This window comes from Opisthocomus hoazin, chromosome 5 (assembly GCF_030867145.1).
Source record: "Opisthocomus hoazin isolate bOpiHoa1 chromosome 5, bOpiHoa1.hap1, whole genome shotgun sequence".
Classification (NCBI taxonomy): Eukaryota; Metazoa; Chordata; class Aves; order Opisthocomiformes; family Opisthocomidae; genus Opisthocomus; species Opisthocomus hoazin.
In genome coordinates, this window is record NC_134418.1 from 69352577 (window position 1) to 69375109 (window position 22533).

General features: G+C 35.4%; 1 protein-coding gene across 4 annotated transcripts in view; it reads right to left on the reverse strand.

Annotated features, from left to right (window-relative positions):
* The window catches only part of FSTL5 (follistatin like 5), a 318510-nt gene that overhangs the window by 9468 nt on the left and 286509 nt on the right, over positions 1 to 22533 (reverse strand). For all 4 annotated transcript variants that reach the window (XM_075421652.1, XM_075421651.1, XM_075421650.1 and 1 more), the window contains 2 exons: positions 20171 to 20278; positions 18787 to 18911 (listed from right to left, as the gene is read on the reverse strand). In XM_075421652.1, coding sequence (XP_075277767.1) covers positions 18787 to 18911; positions 20171 to 20278 — 233 coding nt within the window. The remainder of the gene's footprint in view (positions 1 to 18786; positions 18912 to 20170; positions 20279 to 22533) is intronic.

A 22533-nucleotide genomic window follows, 5' to 3' on the forward strand; every position in this document is an offset into this window, starting at 1 on the left:
TTCTAAAAAGGAATAATAAAAAATACGGGGCAAAGAAAAACCTGAAAACTATTTGAGGGATGGAGACAATGATTTTAAGCAAGAATCTGACAGAGTCCAATGTATTTAACTTACCAAAAATATAATTGAGATGTGACTTATTTACAACATATACACACCTGAATGGAGAGAACATACTGTTTAGTAACGTTGTCTTTAATTTCACAGAGGATTTATAATAATGATTGCAGACTGAACAAGACAAATTTAAACTAGAAATAGGTCATTTTTTTCGAACAATGGGGACGATAAACCCTTGCAAAAAACTACCACAGAGGTGATGAATTTTCTTTAGTGGGAATCTCCAGGTAAAGATTATGCTTATTTTTTGAAGATTTGGCCAAACCCAAGTAGATGTAGATTTAGAAGTAACAGATTCATTATCTGAATCTCTGGATGACTAATGAAATGTTTACAATCTGTGGTATATTAAGAAATTCAGAGAAAATGATCTTGTGATCTCTTCTGGCCTGTGAATATACTAAATGCCATTTTTTTGGGTTTGTTAATACAATCAAAATTGCATAAGTACAGCTGATTTTAATGTTACACTACTCAGTCATTTGATACCGACATTCTAAGAAGCAGCCAAGTGTTTCAAATCTCATTGATTGTGATTTGACACAATAGCTTAGCTCACATACACATGCTCACACAAGTGGTATGCACAAGAATCTGTCTTTCTGTAGGCCTGAGGTTTAGATGCCACTTTTACATCCACTGTACAGAAAACAGTTGTTTTCTAAAAAAAATCTTACACTGCTTCTGTTCTTAATTATTTGTGAATTTCATATGTGAATTATTAATAACTTTTACAATTACTGATCATTCATGCACGCACATATATCTTCAAAATAAACTTCCGCCTTGACATCACACTGGTCTCAGGAAGTTTGTGAATTGCTTGTATAATGCTACAACTATACAACTCTAACTTGATGTTGGAAGAAAGATGTTCTGAAGCTGGGATGATCCTTCCTTTGAGGTTTATTGATCTAAATGTAGAAGATCACGGTGGATAGGTTGGAGGAACAGTGATAGATCAGAGACACCTGCTTCAGAACAGTTATCTGCTTCCACATAGCAACGATCAGCTGCAAATAAATTTTAGCCCACGGTCCAATAACCCAATTGCTGCCTTCTAACCACCAGGTGAATCTGTCTGTACTTCGGTTCTGTCCAGTGTTAAGAAACTTCTCAGCATGCCAGTGTCAGATTATTAATTCTGCTTTCATTGCCAGGTTGGCCTTCATCTTGCTGATGAGGAGGCAAGAGTAACTGTAAAAAAATAGTACTTACCAAATCTGTCAGAAAACAGTATTACAAGTCACTAAGGCTAAAGGCAGCTTTGGACTACACAGGTTGGTAGATTGGGGGACCCCAAAAAAGCAATATGTAACAAAAGAGGGTGATTTACCGGAACTGTAACAAAACGTTGTCCTCTAGTGGTGTCTGTGGGCCCAGTGTAATAGGGACATTTCACAGAAGTTTTATTAGTAAGAGAGTTTTGTTGGAGGTGTCAGTAAAACAAATCAGCGAGAGCAGGGGCTGGGCTTTCACTATCCTTTTTTTTTTTTACATCCAAAGTAAAACAAAGCTATCAAATCTGAGTAAAGAAGTCTGCACTATGTTTCATTCTGTTCTGTGGATAGCTGAACTCAACTCCCAAAGCTACCATAATCTTCTAACTTTTCAAAAGCACTTAGTTTTCTAAAAAGATTAAAAAAAATGCAGCCATTTGAAATCATATGGGACAAAACTGTGTCTGTCACCTATGTACTGTTATCTTTTTTTTTTATGATTAGGCTGTTGGAAAACAAGTGATACTTGAGAATATCTTCACTTTTCCCAAATGATTTATAGATAGGTGGTGGTATATTTAATGCAAAGTTTCCTCTCACATAGATTGATATGCATAAGCCTCCCACTGTTCATTAATCCCTGATTAATATTCATGAGAATCTCAACCCTCTTGTCGCTTCTATGCAGTGAAATCATGCACATTATCAGACAGTATATAAAGGCATTTGTCAGAGTGCGTACTGGGATCCTGTGCAACTCAAGTCTGCAAGACATGAGACCAAATCTTCACATTTCCAATAATTTATTTTACAGTTATTGCAAGTGGGAATCTGCAGCCTGTGAGCAGATTTTCAAGATTTTCAACCACACACTGTGACATATAGTTCAGAGAAATAAGAATAATAATACTTCAGTAGTGCTTTTTTTATGAGTAGTATACTGAGTTTGGCTGGGAAGGAGTTAATTTTTTTCATACCAGCCTGTATGGTGCTGTGTTTTAGATCTGTGAACAAAAGTGTTGATAACCCACTGACATTTTAGATATTGTTGAAGAGTGGTTGCACAGCATCGAGGCCTTCTCTGTTTCTCACTCTGCCCTGCCCATGAGTAGGCTGGGGGCAAGAAAGAGCTTGGGAGGTGACACAGCTGGGACAGCTGACCAAACGGATATTCCATGTCATATAACGTCACGCTCAACAATAAAACACCTTCCAAATCACTCTCTACAAGTAGTATTCCTTTCCTGTAGGCCCCTACATTTCTATGCATAACTATGCATGCCTGCACATGAGTTAAACATCTAAGCTGCTATTTTTGCCAGCAGAGATCTAGTCCATACAATCAGTAGGAGTCTAGAGAATTTAAGATGACCAGTGCCAGAGCTCTGTAGGGGTAAGCAAAATTTTCTTCTAGACTCCATTATATGTGTAGACTAGATCTCCATTAACTATAGCAGAAGATAGACAGTTTACACCCACAGATACACTGTATTTTCACACGTAAATCTAGGTACCTACAATCTGAACTTCACATTCACCATAAGCATTCTATCAGAAAGAAAGCATAGTATCCAAAAACAGCCTTACAAAAATTTGCCCAGATTTGGAAAACAGAAGTTTAAATGACTAACACCATATCAAGATGTAAGAGCTACAATCATTCTTGAAATGTGATTGTGTCTTTCTCCAAGTCGTTATAATAAGTTCAAGTATCACATAGCTGTAGAGGCTACTAAAATTGCTCTTTGTGGTCAGAAATTAAAATAACTGTTTAGAGGAGCAGCTAGCACTGCTGCAAGTGCCTGGATGGTGAGAAGAATGTTGTATAAATCTCCATGCAAAACAGAGTTAAAAGTAGAGGGATGTCCTTCCCAGAATTTTCAGGGATCTCTGAAGATGGTTTTCACAGATGTCAAAGGGCAGCTTTAGCAGAAAACCACAAATTCACTTGGCTTTCCATAAAAAGTGTATTTTTCCAACCATAATGATCAGCTTCAGTATTTTCTCAAGGCTAGAGAGTCATCAAAAAGACAAATATAAGCTCTTTAGAGTCTGCCTTTCATCTTTATTTTCTTAGGGTTTTGCAGAGCTCTAAGAACTGCATGAAAATCTTACAAATGAATTTTCCAAAAGCAACTTTGTTATCACTATAACTTAGTGAACTACATTTTCATGTCACTGTTAAAGTATTTGACATAGTCTGTTAGAACTAACAAAGTAGTCTAATGCAAAACATCGAGATGGAATCACATCATATGACTTTTAATATCACTCATTCAGACATTCTATTTGCAAATTATAACAAATATTTCTCAAGAAATACTACATATAATAGAATGTGGCTAGTAAGCATGCCACATTTATCCATTTGAAAAGTTTATGAAATTTCCCGGTTTTAAAATATGAATTTTAAAAGTATTTCTGTGTGTGCCCACAGGAACTATGAAAGCTATGCAAGTGAATGGTACATCACCTATGTTACACAGTTTTTCACACATTAGAGCATGGGTCCTGGGTGGATAACCCAGGCAGAAATTCAGGCCTACTGAAGCACTATTACTTGAATTAACTATACCACAGTTAGGCCCAATTCGTCTTACCTTTATTTATTGCCTTTGTAATACTGTGAGATTTATGTAAGGTTATTGTGCAAAACATACTAAAGCAAAAGTCAGAAGAAAAAAAAATTCACTAAGAATTGAAATTCAAGGCAGAACTTTGGGCAGCTCTGTATGAAAAAAGTTTATTTTCATTTGTTGCATTTGAAAACCTTGTGTTTATCATGTAGTAATACTGCATTTCCAGTAGTTATTCAGACTGAAAGATAATACTGAGAGCTGTAGCTACAAAAAATTAGTGAAGAAGCAGTGCTATTTTTATGGAAAATTCTAGTCAAGTAAAGTATGAATTAATAATGGACTAGATATTCCATACAAAATTCCAAAGTCACGTGAATTCTAACACTGCATCTTCAAAATTGTTTTTGCAAGATATGATTTTTTTCCACCCTTCAGATAGAACAAGGTAGTTTGTATATCCTATGCACAAAGAATAGCCAAGCAAGATGCTAGTGTGGAGCTGCCAACAAAAGGTAAACTAACAACCTGGCTTCCTGTATGTTATTTTCTTCCTTTAGACAAGCCATACATATTACTTACTAGTGCAACTGCATGCATTATGAGGGAGGAACTATCTAAGACTGGTTAAAAAGATGAAAAAAAGAAAAGCTCACGAAATTTTTTGCTAGAAATGGGGATAAATTTAATTATATTTTTTAATCAATACATTAACATAAAACTGTATTTATTTTTGAGTTCAGAAAGACCAACAGAATAGATGATGATGATGCAAAATCTGATGTCCTCTTCCCTGTTGGTTTCCAAGCCTACACCCACAGATTGCCCTCATGAAGTCAACAGACTTTTTTAAAGAGATATCTGAAATCAAACACTTAAGGAAAATCAGGTTCTCAAAACAGAAAGCAAGTAAAAGAGAAGAGAACTAGATGAGCTACAATCTAAACTACCTGTACAGAAGGAAATAGCAGTTCTGTTGTACAAAAGGGAAGTTTTTAACCTGTATAACTTAATTCAAGAAAATAATAATAAACGTTATCTACTTCATCCTGAGTGAATAACATTTGTGTTTAAACCCACTCAATATTCTATACTTTAGGGAACATTTTTTCAAAATGTATGCAAAAAAATTGACCCAGGAAGATAAAGATCTATTACTACAAAGTTTGATCAAATCTGCTGACCAAAAGTTTTCTGGGACTCAAAGTAAATTCCATTAACTGCCCATGAATAGTCTCTTAGAGGATCAGGGTAGACCTTGATCTGGCAACATGGGAAAGTATTATCATTTAAACAAAATTCTAAATTAGAAGTGTGTTATATACCAAACATTTTTTTCTGACAAAAGAAAGTTTTCCACAGTAGCTCTGGAGAAGGAATATTAACAATTAAGGAAAGAAAAAAGGAAAATTGGTCTAAGAACTGTTTTATTCACTGTAGAGCTCAATTACCTTCACTGGACCTTTGAAATTTCATCACCAGCACAACAAAAAATAAGATGCACTTGTCCCTCTAGCTAGGCATTTTCTAAGAACTTAACACACAACACTGTAACCATTATTTCATTTGCTAAAAATACTCTTCACTTTGTATCCATACACAGATGATTCTAAAGAAGACAGTTTACATTTATTTATTTTAATTTGGAGACCTTGCATTCATATCATTTAAATAATCACACAATTAATTTTCTTTACTTAAGTAATTTTAAAATACACCATTTATTTTTTACTGTCATTTTCTAGTCTATTGGACAAATAAAATATTTACCTCTAGATAAACAACACATTTTTCATTTTGGAAGTGTTTCTGATTTCAGAAACTGTCAGCATTACAAGGGCATACCAGTCTTCCCCTCAGGACTTACAAAATTATTGCCTAGAACAGTGTATTTCTGGCAGGTTGCTGAGAAAAGACCTTTCTTTAATTTCTGCAGTTCAGAAATAGTTGTCTGATGATAACAAAAGGCTAAGCGGATTTTGCCCACTGCTCATCAGCACAAATGGTGCCTTTCTTTTGGGTACTACAACAGTCTTTGAAGTTTGTTTTGCTAATTTTGTTCCTGATGCTCTTTACAACATTAAGAACGCTTGCTCATAGTTTTGTTTTGCATCAGAAAAGGCTTTTTTTTCTCCTTCCTTGGTATTTTTATATAGCAGCATTAAGCACAAAGCATCTTCCTATCTGAAGTCTTATTTACATCTTGAAGAACATCTTGAGAAATCTCTTTGTGTGTGTGAACCCATATATTCACACACACATCTGTAAAATATTTTTGCCCACTTCATCAATTTTGTTTATTTACTTGATGCAATTACTGTAAATGGAATATTTTAAAACTCCTCCTAAAAAAGACAGAAAAAAATTTTGCGGCAGCAATGTGTGACTGTGATAATGTACCTGCAAAATATTAACATAGTAGTCTTAAGTGACAGGAATGGGGAAAAAAATGGTCAAAAAAAGAAAAGTAAAAAAAACACAGAACAGAAGGTTGTGGGGGTCACTTTTATGGCTAATGAGTAATTTTAGTTTAAAACAAGATCATCACTATCAGTTCTGTTAGACAAACAAAAAGGTCAGTTCTGAGGAAGAACGGAACTTGGTGGCAGGTCTTATTTTCTACAAGCATTGACTATATTGTTATACTCTTGTTTGGAAAGAAGTTCTGGCTTTGAAAACTTCAGGTTTCTGATAAATGTATCATCTGTACATTTCCAATTAGAAGAAAAAATGGTGTATACAATAACAGGAATTCTATGAAATTTATAAATCATGTGGGAGGAAAGAGGAAAATTAATATATAGTTATAATTTGCTTTCAGTGAAAATCAATACTATTTCTAGTCTTAGTTGTGGATGTGGATTTAGGAATACATTTTGAGGATGACAAATGCATGCCAGCAGAGGTCTGATCCATCAGAAGTCATATACGCCTCAAAAATTTACTTGATAAAGAATAAATAAAGCTCTTCATAAATTAATTCAGAAAGGAACTTAATATTCAATTGTAAGACCTATGAAAACAACAGTTTTAGATCTCTAGGAGTGGATTCTCTTAGTAATGAGAAAGTTCCTGATTGGATCCTAAAATGGGTTGAAATAGAAGAGGCATGGATACAGCAAAGGCTGAGGGAGGGGTGGGAGAAATCCCACAAAAGGCCTGCTGTAGTTCACAGAGGTGAAAACAACTGCTGAACATCACTTCAGAGATCTGATTGAAAGGGAACTGATCTTTGCAGTAAGTATTCCAAGATTTCAGAGATTTATATTCACAGGTTTGTTCTGGAAGAACTGAAGATCTTTACTCTTGCTTTGTATATACTTCATAGGGGTGAATATGTTTTCTCTATTTCCAGTCTCAGTGATGGAATTCAGTGTACAAAGGATTAAGTTGGATGGCTGAAACCCCACAGTCAATGATTGCCAAACATACTAAAATGATGCTTGCTTTCTCCCTGTCTTTTTCTCTCCCAGTACATACTGACCATTATTTGGAAAAATAAGGATATCAGGAACTTCAAGACAGCTATGCAAGACAGAAGAGAAGAAATATCATTTCTACAAGGGCTTGAAGGAATCCTGACACGCGCTATGTTCTTAGAATAAAGGGATCTCCTAAAATTAAGCTTTGTGCTCAGAGCTTCAATTTGAATAGAAAAATTTCCATTCCTAGACAGTAAGCAAGAGAGAAAGGAACGAATGTCATAAATAATTTTTGAGTATTAGTAAGCTTTCAGTGATCGACAATCATGAAAGTATAGTTTCTGAGTTTATCCTACATCATATTTAATAAGATTAGCTCTAGACTCTGAAAAATGAGCTCCACAAATTTAATGCTGCTGAGCCAAAGTGAATGACATTGTAAATACCACCAACAAATTCCTCATTCTTATTGTGATAGTTTTCACTCGGGCAGAAAAATCACAAGTGATACGATCTTTCAAACACTTCTCTGTTGGAGAGACTCTATGCAAGTTGTCTTCGGTAAATCAGGTCGATAAATCATGCAAGTGCTTACAAAAGAAAGCTCAAAATCTCTTAACTAAAGTCCCAGATTGGAAGCTGAAGAGGGACTTTTTACACAGGTGTGCAGTGATAGGACAAGGGGTGATGGCTGCAACTAAAAGAGGGTAGATGAAGATTAGATATGAGAAAGAAATTCTTTACTATGAGGGTGGTGAGGCACTGGAACAGGTTTCCCAGAGAAGCTGTGGATGCCTCCTCCCTGGAAGTGTTCAAGGTCAGGCTGGATTGGGCTTTGAGAAACCTGGTCTAGTGGAAGATGTCCCTGCCATGGCAGGGGGGTTGGAACTAGATGATTTTTAAGGTCCCTTATAACTCAAACCATTCTATGATTCTATGCATTTGTTGCGACAACTTTAAATTTATAGGAGTGATACAGAGCAGCAACAGCAGTGGTTGTCTTTGGCACCACAAAGGTTTACTGTGGTTTCCAGGAGAAATGTACAATCTCCTGATGATATCAATAACAAAAATAGTAGACTGACTGAAATATTTTTAAAATTATATTATTATTATTGATTTATATTTTTCTTTTTTAAAAATTATATTTTATTTCTACTTCAGTTTAAGATTATACTTGCAGAGCATTTAAGACATATCTCACTAGAGATTCATAGGAAGGAAATGGACTGTCATCCCAAATTCATGTTGGAGAATATCTTCAAATGACCCATGTCTAAAGAAAATTTCCTCATAGCTGGCCAGATACTGTGTACGCTTCTTCAATCATTTTTATAGACCTTGTTGGAAGAGCTGACTTATTTTAACGTCAGACACAGCCCAGGACTTCTGATTCACATTTAGTGTACATTTGCGCAGGGTAGGGATAAATCCTGGATTTTCAGGCTACTAGTGATGCAGAAGTCTATGAATTGTCTGAGGGCTCTCTCGTGGAAAGCTTGCAACGTGTATATACAATATACTTCTTAATTATTGCAAATTGTTGTCCAGTGATTACAGTGTTCACAAGAAAATAATACAAGAAATTTGAGGACAAAGGAAAACATCTTAATTTCTAGATTTTAGAATCCAGGAATACATGAAACTATTTGTGTTATATCATAAAGGAACTTTTTCTTAGCAAAAGTATAGTTGCAGTGTTGGCAGCAAATGTGTTTTTCTTTCTTTCTTGTACCTTGTAGCTAGCAATTTAATAAAAAAAAAAAAAAATCACTTCATTTTTAAAGCAATAAAAGTCAAAGAAACGGCTAGCTACACAGACACAGTGAACAAAAGACATTCCTAAAAATGGTCCTAAATGTCAGTACAAGGTAGGACAGGATTAAGAAGATCTGGCACTCCAGAAGACATGGTAACACCAAGGTGGGCAGAAGTCATATGGAATGTGCAGCCAAATTTATATATGCCAGAAGAAATAGCACTAGTAGAAAATGAATAATGAAGTGGAGATAAGGGCTACAAAGGTGATAAATTACATGTGTCAAAACAATCTCAAAAGATCTTTTTCTTCATTTTAAAAATGAAGTTCACATATAGTTGCAGCTGGGGATATGTGAATATTCAAAAGAACAAATATTGACCTTTAACAAAATTCCCTTCTCTCCTTTTTTTTACTAGTGACTCAAATTACAAAAATATTAGACTGAACCAAAAAAAAGATTTTTTTAGTATGTAAAAAATATTACAAAATACGATTTTTGGCACATAAAAGCACCAGAGATTACATTTGTATTTAAAATGTAAGAATACCATGGGAACAAAAAAAATCAGGCATATCATGGCAAGTTGCTGTGTTCTGCTTTGTATATAATAGCGGGTGTGAGGGTCGGTGGTGGTGGCTCTGTTAAGAAGAAGTTTGGGTATTTTATCCACAGGAAAACGTTGTGTGTTCACAGCTGGGAACCCATGGAAGGGTTACAGACAAAACCGCCTATCTGTGTAAATTTGGAAGCTTCCTTAAAGACTTTGATTCATATGATCACACAAGCATCTCAGCTTTACTAAAACCTAAAAGACAGATTTGTAACAACGTCATATAAGAAAGCTTAAATGTAATGAATAAACGTAAATCTACTATAAATGCTTAAAAATAGAAATGTAAAAATGAAAATTTCCAAACAAATTTTTGCTGTTCAAAAGTCACAGATCTAAAATACAGCACCATTCTGGCTGCTATCCAGAAAATTAACTCCTTTGAAGCCAGACCCTGCACAATTTTTGTAAGTAATTGTGTGCTGGTAGTTTATAAACAAAGATACAGAAAAATGGTCAATTACATAATATTAAGATTTCTTCAAAGCTAATAAAGAAATCTTTTTTAATTTTGTTAATTTGGAAAACCAGTGAGTAATTAAGGCAGCTTGAAGGTAAGACAATTTCTAATCACTGGATACAACAAATTATATGCCATAATTGCATGGATTAGTTTATTCTTATAGTTGATTACAATTTTATACATTTCATTGTATCATGTATTTTCACACAGTGAATTTTTAAAAGCAGATAGGTACCAGGAGAGAGGTACAACAGTTATTTATTTATAACATTGGTTATTTTGGCCACTTCAGACGGACAGATCATGTTACTCAAAAGGTAACTATTCCTGTAATGACTTCTGCACATGCAAAAGGGAAAAAAATTACAGAGTGAAAAACATTTACAGTTTAGCAAAATTGCACTTTAGTAGAGCTGACTAGACTTACTGAAGCCAGGTTCTGGCCATTTCCTGAACTAATGGGGAAAGACAAGTGGAACATAAGGAATTTGTCTTTACTGATGCTATAGTTTTATAGTGCTACAAAGGCTGGCTATAATCTCATGTTTAAGGTAACATTTAAAGGGAATTTTCACTTCTAAATAGCCACACTGAAGTAGAAATAATTTTTGATATAATCTTTCTTCTTTTTTTTTCTGTTGACAGCCAGCATTTTTAGTTTGAGAGTTTTGCGAAGTTTTACTCAAGCTACCTAAGAGGAAAAGATTTGGAGCAGGAGATGAATAAATTGGTTAAGCAGCACTTGTATTGTATTGTCAGCTGACATGGCAAAAGGCGTGCAGGATCACTGATTCTAGAAACAATACAGTTTTCAAGACTGATTTCTTATATATATGTGCGTGTGTGCATACCTACATATATATTGCAAGGTTAAAAACAATCACAGATTTCAGTGCATTATAAAAAAATATTTTTATTTTAGCTACTTTTAAATGTGCAACTATATTTCCTAAGACTAGCTGAAAATTAACTTTAAAATTAAAAATATTTTCTCCATGAATTCCAAAATGACCTGGATTAAAAGACATCATATACACTTTGGAACATCAGATCTTTGCCAGATTTCAGTGACACCAAACCGTAATTGGATTTGTGAAGTGCTGGCAGTTACTTCATCATTTTTGTAGATGCTTTTCCACAGACACAGTTTGGAATCCTTACTGCCTAGCACATTTTAAAGCTTGCAAACACAGGTCCTTTTGAGTCAGAATATAAGGGTGGAGCTGCAGGAGGATACAGATGAAGTGTAAGTATGGGCACATGGCATGTCTTGTATGTGCATAAGGGATTGGGACTTTCCGAGTTGGAAGGCTCGTAGTGGCTACATTTATGGACTTCTAGATTTTTGGGAGGGGACACGTGAATGGAGGAGGAATGAAGTGGAGAATATAGGTTTGATACACTAAAGAGTACCTGCACATTTTCAAAAGAGACACTTACTTCAACAGTAGTTGCTGCTGCCAATGGTGGTAGTTGAACAAAGTAAATATCAGAGCATTTACACTGTCCGAACTGAATCTCTCAATCTTTCATTCTATGTATTCCCTCCAGAACAAAGATGCTGTGAAATACACTATTTTAAGTAAAACAGGTGCAGAACAAGACTTTTTCCTGTCTCCTCTCCATCTTTCCCAGAAGCTTGTATGAGGTTCTTTTTCAAAGGTAACACATATAGGGACCAGAAGGGTCCTCCTTTTTTGGGGCAAACACACAGAGAGGGCAAAGAATGACTACAAGGTTTCCATTTAGCACTGCTCTCACAAAGACACAGTTTACAGTGGGAGACAGCAGACTAAACCTATAACCCAGATGGATCTCCTTTGTGTGCTGTGCTACCATGTAGGAATCATTGATGGATTACACAATCATTAATAGAAATTGCTGTGGTTTTCCAGATCTTTGCTGCTTGCCCTGGTACTACTGAGCTTCTTTCTCAAATTCCTTCAGCTTTCAAGTTATTTCCCCTGTAGCACTATAGAAGTTTATAGTTCTACAGCTAAGAACTGTTTTAAACTTTCCACTGCCCTAATGTGCCTTGTGAACTGAATTTCTAAAATATTAAATTGTCCCTCACCTTTGAGCTAAATCATACTGTCTATGTGAAAAATTCAACCCCCAAATTAATTCTACCTCTTTTGTTGATGCTTTGTCCACAGTTGACTCAGCATTTACCACTTCCATTGTTTGACCTGCAAATCACTGAACAGAAAGTTCTTTCTGATTATGTAGGAGTTTTGAAGCAAAATTATATTTTCTGTTTGCTTATTTGCATAGAAATGCTGAAAATGCTCTCATAGTCCTTCAGTTACTTCACACCTCTGTAGAGGCTTAAACTTTGGAATGAAGTGTGAATTTACTGAATCACCACCCCACATGGGTTTAGTTTAAAAAGGTTGACAGGAAGGCATTGGCAGCACATTCCAATTACCTCTTGAAGAAAACCTTAGCTTTTGGACTGTTTTGTGCAAATAAGTAAGTATAATCTTAGAAAGACTGCTTCCTCTATCACCATACACAACAGAGAAATAAAACAGAAAAAGCTCAAACTGAGACTATTTTCAGTCTATTCAGATGTTAAGCCATCTCACCAGTGAGCTGATTGCTCATTCTTCCAGTTGTTAGGTCAGGTAACTATATGACATTTAAAATACTCGCTAAAAGATTAAAACATCTAAAAAGTTAGAGTTACTCCATAACAGTTAGTTCATTTAATATTGCTTTTGAAACATTTTACAGCAGTGTAATGATAGACCTTAATTTATTCCAATTATCTCTTTTTCACTTTGATTTATGAACAGTGGAGCTGAAATAATTAGCCCTTCTACTCCTTAGGCTTCCAAGAATGTATTTTCCTGAGTATTGTACAAGTCATCTTTTTGCAGCCATCACGCATACTAATTGCAAATGTCTATTTTTTTTATAAGGAATGGCAATAGCAGACAATTAAGGACAAGATCATTGGCTGCTGTGAACTGTTTTGGCACAAAAAAACTATTAGTGAATAAAATTTTCTTCTCAGTTAATTTATAAGGCCAAATATTAAAAATATATATACTCAGTTCTTAAAAGGTGCTTCTACAAAAGGAATAGGCTTTGTATACATTTGGCTGGTTAATAACTGAAAAAACACCCTGGGATTTGTACCATTTATTAGAGATTAATAGGTCTCATCCTGTCTACTTCTGTGGCCCTGGTGTCTGATAACTTTTCAACATGACTGGGGGAGGGGGAGATTTTTTTTTTTGAAGCTGCATGCACTGAAAATATGAGCGTGACAGTGAGCATAAATACCAATGCTTTACTTTTATTCATTATCTTGGTATAATTCAACATATATTGGCAATGAGTGCACATGTCAGAGGTAAAACAGAAACGAAGATGACAGCAGGATAGGCTTTTTCCAAGATGTGGAAGATGAACATAAAATTTCTTCCCTTTGAAATCTTCAGACTTCCAACAGCAAGCCTGGGCAAACTTCACTAAGGGTTCTTTGTATTAATAACTGTTATTGTTTTGGTCCATAGCCTTTTTTTCATTGCTGACTGACTAAAAATCTTTGTGCCTTGCACTACAACTAGCTGGCATAGGAAACTCATGAAAAGCCACTGGAAACTCTGACTTTCTCTAAACTCTAAGCTTACATTTTAAAAGCTTTTTGAGAAAAAGAAGGAATTTTATTTCCATCACGAAGGAATGCCCAAAGGCATGAGGCAATCCCTCCCTTAGACTCAGCAGGTGAAGCAGTCTTGTCAAAAAACCACAGAAATTCTAGAATTGTCACACACGTTTTTAGAGCTTTATCATGGGGTGCCAACCTGATCTATCTGCAGCTGAAGTTCTCTGTACAAACTGTGATTTGCTATCTGAAACTTCAGTGGGATGCACTACACATTATCAGGGAGGTGATTAGTAGATTTTTACTAAAACTAATACATACTGTCTTTTTTAAAATACATGTAGTTATAAGTAGTTAGCAGTTACAAAAGGATTACAGCTGTAAAATTGCTGGATTTCTAATGGTGTTTGCACAAAACTGTTTCTCTTTTAACTCAGTACTGGAAGGAAACAGTTTGACTGGAACATAAAAGAAAGGGAGACACCTTCCCACTCTCCTAAAACTAACTGATGGTACTGAACCTACCACATTTCTCTACCCAGAATGCTAAAGACTCTTTTATTGTCCTCTTCTGTACACATATCAACTATTCACTAATTATAAGTGTGTTTAAAAGTAACAGAATTCGTCTATTCTTCCTCTACTTTTTTGGCTTATATCTAGTTTGCTTATCTGCTGTTTTGATGGCTCATCACAGTTGTTCAGAGCATGAATGTTATGCTTGCTGGTTATCAAACAAAAAAGTTATTTGCCCCGATTCTTGCTATACTGTAAGTACAATCAAACATTGCCTCAGTCTGTGGTAGGAAAAGTTTGGGAAAACATTTTGCTTTCTTGGGATCAATGATTGTTTATCTCAGAACAATATTTTTAGTACCTCTTCAAATATCTGATGTGGGGGAAGTGTGTCCTAAATTCTCTGCTGCCCAAGAGAGCATTAAAATGTGTGGAGTTTTCTTTTTTAATAATGGGCAGCCCATTTCTATTTTCATATATAAAAATAACCCACCTAGGTAAAGCAAATATATAATTCCATCACTTCTTAAATAAAATTAATTTCCAATGAGTTTTTAATGCATATATATGTGTTATTACCAGTTAAGGTTTTAGATGGTTTTAAAATGAAAAAATTAATGACCCATCACAGCTTTAAATTATTCACCCTTATTTCTGTTCCTGCTTGTCAACAAGCCTACGTATCTTTACATGCTGTAACAGTGATTAAAGAATAACTGACTGGACAGAATATGCAGTCGATGGTAACACACAGTAGATGATAGTAGATAGTTTGTGTTAACTGCGCTATGAAACTTCATTATACTTTTAAGTGGTATGAGCAGTATGCCTTTTTCACTTAGAAATGCCTTTGTTCAGACAAAAAATTTTGTTCTGGATGCTAATTTGGTAAGCTATGCACACTCTGTCTTCTGCATCATCATTCAAAATTTTAGTTTACAGGTGACAAATGCGCCTAGCTACAGAAAGCTTTCATTTTTCTGCAGGGGGCTGGTATTGCATGGTCAAAGGGAATTGACTTTTAGGGCCCTTGAGCAGTTAACTATACCAGCTAACTCAGGGGTTATTTCCCATATAGTTGTTTTTCATTATTCAGGCTCATAAAAAGCTCCCCTGGTTGGTCTATACACCAAAGAATAATCAGCTCAAGTTTATGTTTGTTGCCTAACATCCTTAATAAACAAATGCTGCTACTGAGCATTTTCATTGTTGACTGGTGACAAGTTTGCTTTAATAGACAGTTTTTCCCACATTATTAATTTGATAAATACAGATAATTTAAAACCTTTTCTGCTCACATAGTTCATTTTTATGTAAAAAATAAAAAAAGAAAGTACTTGAAGGCCAGACATTTTGTGTAAGGCAAATTCTTTAGAGACTGACCATCTTCCCACAAACAGCTCTTGAAAGAATACATAAAAAATAAAAATTTGGTATTTGTCTACATAGTGGGGTCTTTTTTCTCTTCTAGAAAAGGCACTCTGAACTAGGTAGCATTTTAGAAAACTGAAATAAGATTCTTTGCATTTCAAGTAAGCTTGTGAGTTGGTAAAAACAGTTAATTGCTTTTGAAATTGCTCTGGGGAGACTTTGAAAGGGCTAAACCCCACCTGGAGTCTTGTGTCCAGATACGCAGCCCTCAGCACAAGAAGGACATGGGCCTGTTGGAGCAGGTCCAGAGGAGGGCCAAAAAAGTGATCAGAGGGGTGAAACACCTCTCCTATGAGTAAAGGCTGGGAGAGTTGGGGCTGGAGAAGAGAAGACTGCGGGGAGACCTTATAACAGCTTTCCAGTACCTGAAGGAGGTTTACAAGAAAGATGACACCAGGATTTTTAGGAAGGCCTGTAGCAATAGGACAAGGAGTAATGGTTTTAAATTAAAAGAGGTAGATTTAGACTAGATATCAGGAAGAAATTTTTTACAATGGGAGTGGTAAAACAGTGGACCAGGTTGCCCAGAGAGGTGGCAGATGCCCCATCCCTCGAAACGTTTAAAGTCAGGTTGGACAGGGCTCTGAGCAACCTGATCTACTGGTAGATGTCCCTGCCCATGGCAGGGGGGTTGGACTAGATGACTTTTAAAGGTCCCTTCCAACCCCAGCTGTTCTATAATTTTATGATTATGTTGATTAAAACCACCAAATCTACGATATTAGCATTGGACAAACTATTGCAGGCTTTTTGTGAGACTTCAAACATTTTCTTTCGGTCTTTATCTGGCATGTGAATGTAAAAGAAAAAGAAAGTAGAAGCAAAAGTCACAACAAGATAATTCTACTAGGCCTGAATTGATGTACATGTTTTTACATGTTTCTAGTCACCTGTGCAATTTTATTTTTTCACTGTTTAATTGAATTTCATATTCTTGATTTATTTGTTTGGGGTTTCTTTCATTGTCTTTTTATTCTCTTTTCTCCTATGTTGCATACAGGACGTGAAATGACTCATCCACTGAAGGTAGCTGTGACTCACCATGCAAAGCAGAAAGTGCCTGCTTGACCTATTTAGGCAAAACATCAACTTAAAATTGTTTGAGTGAGACAAGATGAGCTCCTCAGCTGCTTTGCACTGGGCCTATTTTTCTTTTCCCAATCCTGGTTCCCCTTTTTGTATGGCAATTATCCCTATCAATCTTTTTCTTTTCCCATTACATGAAAATTAATGTAGCGAAATGTCAGTTCTGTTGGGGTAGTACCTCTAGTACTTGGTAGTTTATGAAGCAGTAACTTTTGCTCTCTCAAGGCATATCTGTTCCAAATGTAGCAGAATTATTTAATGCTTTTCTAAGGCTGAGTGTGTGGACTGCAGATTACTTCAGCGACACAATATGCGTTTAACAACTAAATTCAAAAAGTGTGGCAGTAATGATACTTACAGTCAAATTACTATTCAGCTATATTAATTTACACATTCCTTTTTAAATTGCACATGGCTGATTGCTAATTTACTCGTTAGTTAAGAGTTTTTTAGAAAATTTAAAAAATTATCTTTCATCAACAACCTCTTTAGGAGAAGCCAAATGTTTTTTGATACAGAAGACTAGATTCATCACAGACACGTAAGGAGTAAATTCAGGAATCAATTGTAAACTCATCTTAAATTGCATGTTTTCACATTTAGAAGACTACTACTTACTACAGTTAAAACTTCTATCTTTTTTAATGGGTATGCATATTTACATATGAGATTTGAGATTCTATCTGAAAGTGAATGGTGATGCTTCATAATTGTAGGACAGTTAAGATCTTCCTAATGAAAGCATTTCTATAGAAACTTGAACTTGGAAGAGCAGAATAGACAATTGAGTTAATTATTTGCAGAGATGTTTTGAGCTGAAATAGGTCTGTGTCACCTTGCAAAGAACCTAACAGGCTTAAACATACAAACTGCTAATACATATTAATGACTGTAATATTCAGATTTATAAATCCTAGTTTGCAAATTTTTTCAATCCCTACAGGTGGACATATTACAGAAAAAATCTGAAAAGAGAAATAGATTTTCACTTAAGAGGCCTTGGGGAGATCTTGAAAAGATTTCTGCTCTGTGCCTGTATCAAGTGTTGGCCTCTTTTTCTCGCACTCTCTTTCTCTGTCCCATATGACTTTCAAAACCCAGCTGGTCACTTCGTTCCATCCTTCCATATTTAGAATACTTCTATCACAGACAGAACTTGTCTGTTCTTTGGACAAGCACAGAAACAATCCTACATTCACTGACAGAAGTAACTAAGATCCCAAGAATTTACAGTGTTTCCTGGCATGGAGCACAATATGAACCATTTTAACATCATAAGCTCAGCATCCATGAAATAAGACCAATTTTATTCATGTGTGTAAACAAGAGTTTATGTTATGTGCTTAGTCATGGTTTGTTTTGAAAACAGAGAGCCTGAGGAAAAAACAGGTAGAAAGAACTAAGTGAGCAGAAGCCAGTTCATAAAGCATGAAGTTATGCTGTATCACAATTCCTTTTAAAACTCCAGTCTGGTCCATTAATTAAGAGAATAACTCAAACGAAATATACATGTAATACAATGTGACAAATACTATATATGGCAACTGCTCTCAGCAGCAGAAGAAACTATTGAAGAATAAGAATCATTCTTCTTAAGAATAAGAAATATTATTTACAAATGAAGACTTCTGCTCCTAATTTAGTGAGTTATCTGAATATTACAGTTATCAGTTCCTCAAGAAAACTGCAGATGATATTACATCTCAATTTTAGTATGTAGAGCAGTGGAACTTTTGAACTTTTGGTAAGATAAGGAACAAAAACTCTAATAAATATGTTTATTCTGATATCTAGCTGGTTTTCAATAGAACTCACATTTACTTTGTTTATGAAGAAAAGTGTTCCAAAGCAATATTGAAGTAAGTGGCATGGCCTCAGATTTTCAAGTTTTTTAAACTGTATTTTCTTTGGAGGCAATGTTATATTTCATTTGAAAGCTAATTATAATTCAGCTAAAACTTACCTTATATGGGTAATGATGAGAGTTGCAGCCGGAATGAAAAAATCATCCACTCTGTCAAACTGCCTTCCCACTGGCTGAGTATGGATTGTGTGATGAGAAACACTCACACTGGCTTGTGTTATCACCTGCATAAAGTAACACCATTATAAACTATAGAAATATTCTTTCAAAATTTAATCCCTGTCCAAATAAATTAGTATGGTATTGCCTCTGTATTCCATCTCTTTTATTAACCTTCAGTTACCAAGAAAAAAAAACACAAACAACAGTGAATAAAGCTGATCAGCATTACTGATTCCAGAGAGTTGTTACATACCTGACCACTTAATCTTTGTATTTACTTTTCTCCTCTCTCCTTTTTTCCATCAGAGTCCGTGTTTATTCATTTACATTACTAAAGCCTCTAGCAGTTCTTAGTGCAAACTAAGTATTTTGTTTACCTTTTTTTTCTTTTTTTACACTAGACCCTAAAGTGAGATTAAATTTCTTAAGTACTTCAGCAAGAGTGAAAAGATGTTACCAACCGATCCATAGGAAGCTATGGCTATGCATACTCCCATCACTCGCAAATCATGAGGTAATTCAACATAGCACAGATATATTTCGGAGAAGCAAGTTGATCTGAGTTTACACATTCCTTAAGTCATTATGAAAAAATTATTCTCACATCCCCAAATCTTGGACCTTCTCTGAGGTAAAAGTTTATGGGTGAATAAAAGACAATTCCACATAACGGACACTATGTTATTCACATACATGCACTTAAGAGCAGATTAAATAACAGAAAATAATCGATTACCTATACTATAAGGAAAAATGAGACTGAAGATGATCAGTCACTTTAAAACATGGTAAGACTGACTGAATTAGTAGGAAAAAAGAGTAGGAATACAAGTATAGCAATGAAATGCTTCTTTAGTGACTCTCCCTAAGCTTGCCACTGCTCAAAGGCATGGGAAAAGTAAAGATTTTTAATACTGTACATCTGAAAACAGCAATAAGTGAATATGGAGCTTGTCTCCTCCAGAGCAACAATAAAATTTTAGTGAAATAGGAATATGTGTAAAATCCAGTTTATCCTCTAATTAGGGACAAAAGCCATCATAAACAGCAACAGTTTGCTCTCAAAAGACTGGCAGTTCCAAAGCATGCTGCTGCTTTCAGCTGCATTCCTTATCCTTCTTGCAATTCAGCATTATTAAAATCTCTAACTTTTAGGGCAAAGCCAGTTGTCTGAATTGTCTTCTGGTTACCCGAAATCATTTCACTGTCCCTGATGGGGTCATGATAATAATGCTTAAAGGAAAACACATAAAACGTTGCAATTACACAAAGGTTCAACTTGTCTACAGTTCCTTGCACATAATCATTCTGATCACCTCACCTGCAAAGTTGGTGAATTCTTTTCCATGTTCCCCCAGCTCAGCACCCAGACTTGATCATGTGATTTATCGTAGTGTAGCTTCACTGGAACAGGATCTGTACTTACTGCCTGAAGCATAATAAAAATAGAAATCCTTAGTTTCTGTCACATTTTCAAAAGAAAAATAATATATATGCTTGAATTAAAATGATAACTGGACATGCATTTCCTGATGTTTTCACACTGTATTTAAAAATTATGAACAGCCCTCTGATAATTCAAAGTTACTGAATTGCTGAACAAGTGATTTTTATTAATTATGTGCTCTAACATTTGGCATCAAAATCACATTATACTGGAGCTATTAAAAAGCTGAAAACAAAGGTTTTAAATCAACTAAAAAAGTTCTTCTCTTCCTTCCCTATCCTCACTCTCACTTTATACATATCAGTTAAAAAACTGCACCAATTATTGGAAAACAGCTAGAAATGGAAGAGTATTCTCTAGCTACATACCGAAATCAATGCAAGGTGTTAGTGCCCAGTCCTGCATAAAACCAACACAGTGTTGCTACACTCTAAGTTTCCTATCTGTGCTAAACTGGGTATATTCTGTTGAAGTTGGAAAGACTGTTTTCATATGTTTTCCAATTACTGTTGCTACTTTTGGTAACTTGTGATCATAACCAAAGTGTTTTCCCTGCAACCTTGAGCACTCTCTTGAGGCCACAAACCTTTTAGACAGTAGAGCTCTACACTTCCTTTGTTATGAGAAGAACTGAAGCCTTCAGAGGGATGAAATCGGAGGACAACGTATTTGATTAAGAGACATTCTGCACGAGGTAAACAACTGGGGGTATTACTTCTCTTTTGTCACCATTAAAGCAGAAAAAAATAAGTGGAAACTGTTTTTTAGTCTCACCATTACAGAACTGTAAAGCAGAGCTTGTTTATCAGTTTGTCAAGGAGAGTACCAGCTGGCTAATTAAGTGAACCTAATTTAAACTAATGATGTAAATCCTCAAGATAATGCACTAATGGCTGGCTGAGACTGCTGATGATACTTAACTGTACTCCTGAGACGTTGCAAGCCACAGCTTCATACCGGCAGAATTTGTTTTTCATTTTCAAAATGGAAAACGAATCCAGGTTGCTCACCGGCTCACTTAAAATCAGAAAGATACCCCTTGAAAAAGGTCATTTTTGTTTGATAACTTTTTTCTGCTGCAGGCTAGAAGACATGTTGTCTGAAATAATACTTGGGCTGTTGTGTAGCTGATATGTTCAGGTGTGCCAAATTTCCTTTTGGCTTCCCCATACAGAAGGTCTAACCTACACATGTTCTGCTAAACGAGGGCCAGCAACGTTCAGGGTCTGGGCCATGCCGCTGCAGGAAGGAGGAGAAGGAATCGCCCACGGAGTCAAGCACAGGTAATGCAGTTCCCAGGAGAGGAGCCAGCAGCAGAAAGGAGCCAAGTGGCTTGGAGGAAGGCTTGCACAGCCATTTCTAGCTAGTCAGGCTGATCTGCCAGCAGCTCAGTGTGGATTGAAGGATGATGAGCTCTGCTTACTTCAGCATGCCTCCAAGTTGTCCCAGCTAATGGTGCACTGTTAAGCAATACTGCGCAATTGCAGGTGCCAGTGCTTGCTTTCAAGGATTTAAAAATGAAAGCAAATAATCCTTCTAACTTTGTAATGAGAATTACCTGGCTAAATCAAAAAGTCTACATATATCACTCTGAAGATACACCTTCCTTGTTTTCAATGCATTTCATTTTATTCTGCTCTAGAATCTTCTTTAAGTATGTAATTTGATAAATATATTTGTCATAGAAATAAATACTCCTAAAATCTAGTTGTTATGTATGTGAATCTGTACATACATCTTTCATGTTAATTTTCATAACAGGAAGGAATAAATACAACATGCACAGTAGTACTTCAGAGAAATTACCATAATAAGCAAAACTAAATCCACATTACTTTCACATAGAAAACAACATAGTTACATAATTTAAAGTCCTTTGAAATATGTTTTTAGTTGTCTTTAGGTTTTTTGCACCTTGACAGAATTTATTAGAGTGCTGCTCACTTTCAAAATTTGAATTTTTCTCCACATTTCTTCCTACCAAAGTATGCATTTTTGAAAACTTGGTTTTTGCACAGCAGATAGGTGGCTTGTTCTTTAAGATATAGACTGGAAACAGTTAAAATGTAAATAATATCCTCTGTAGAAATATGACAGAGAAAAGGCAGTCTAGTAAGCGAAATGCTCTCGTTTATGAACAGCTTAGTATCTGTTTTCCAAAAATCAATTACATTTTGATTTTTTTCTGTGAGAGGCAGTATAGCAAGTAATGAAAACAGACTGATCTGACTGAGAAA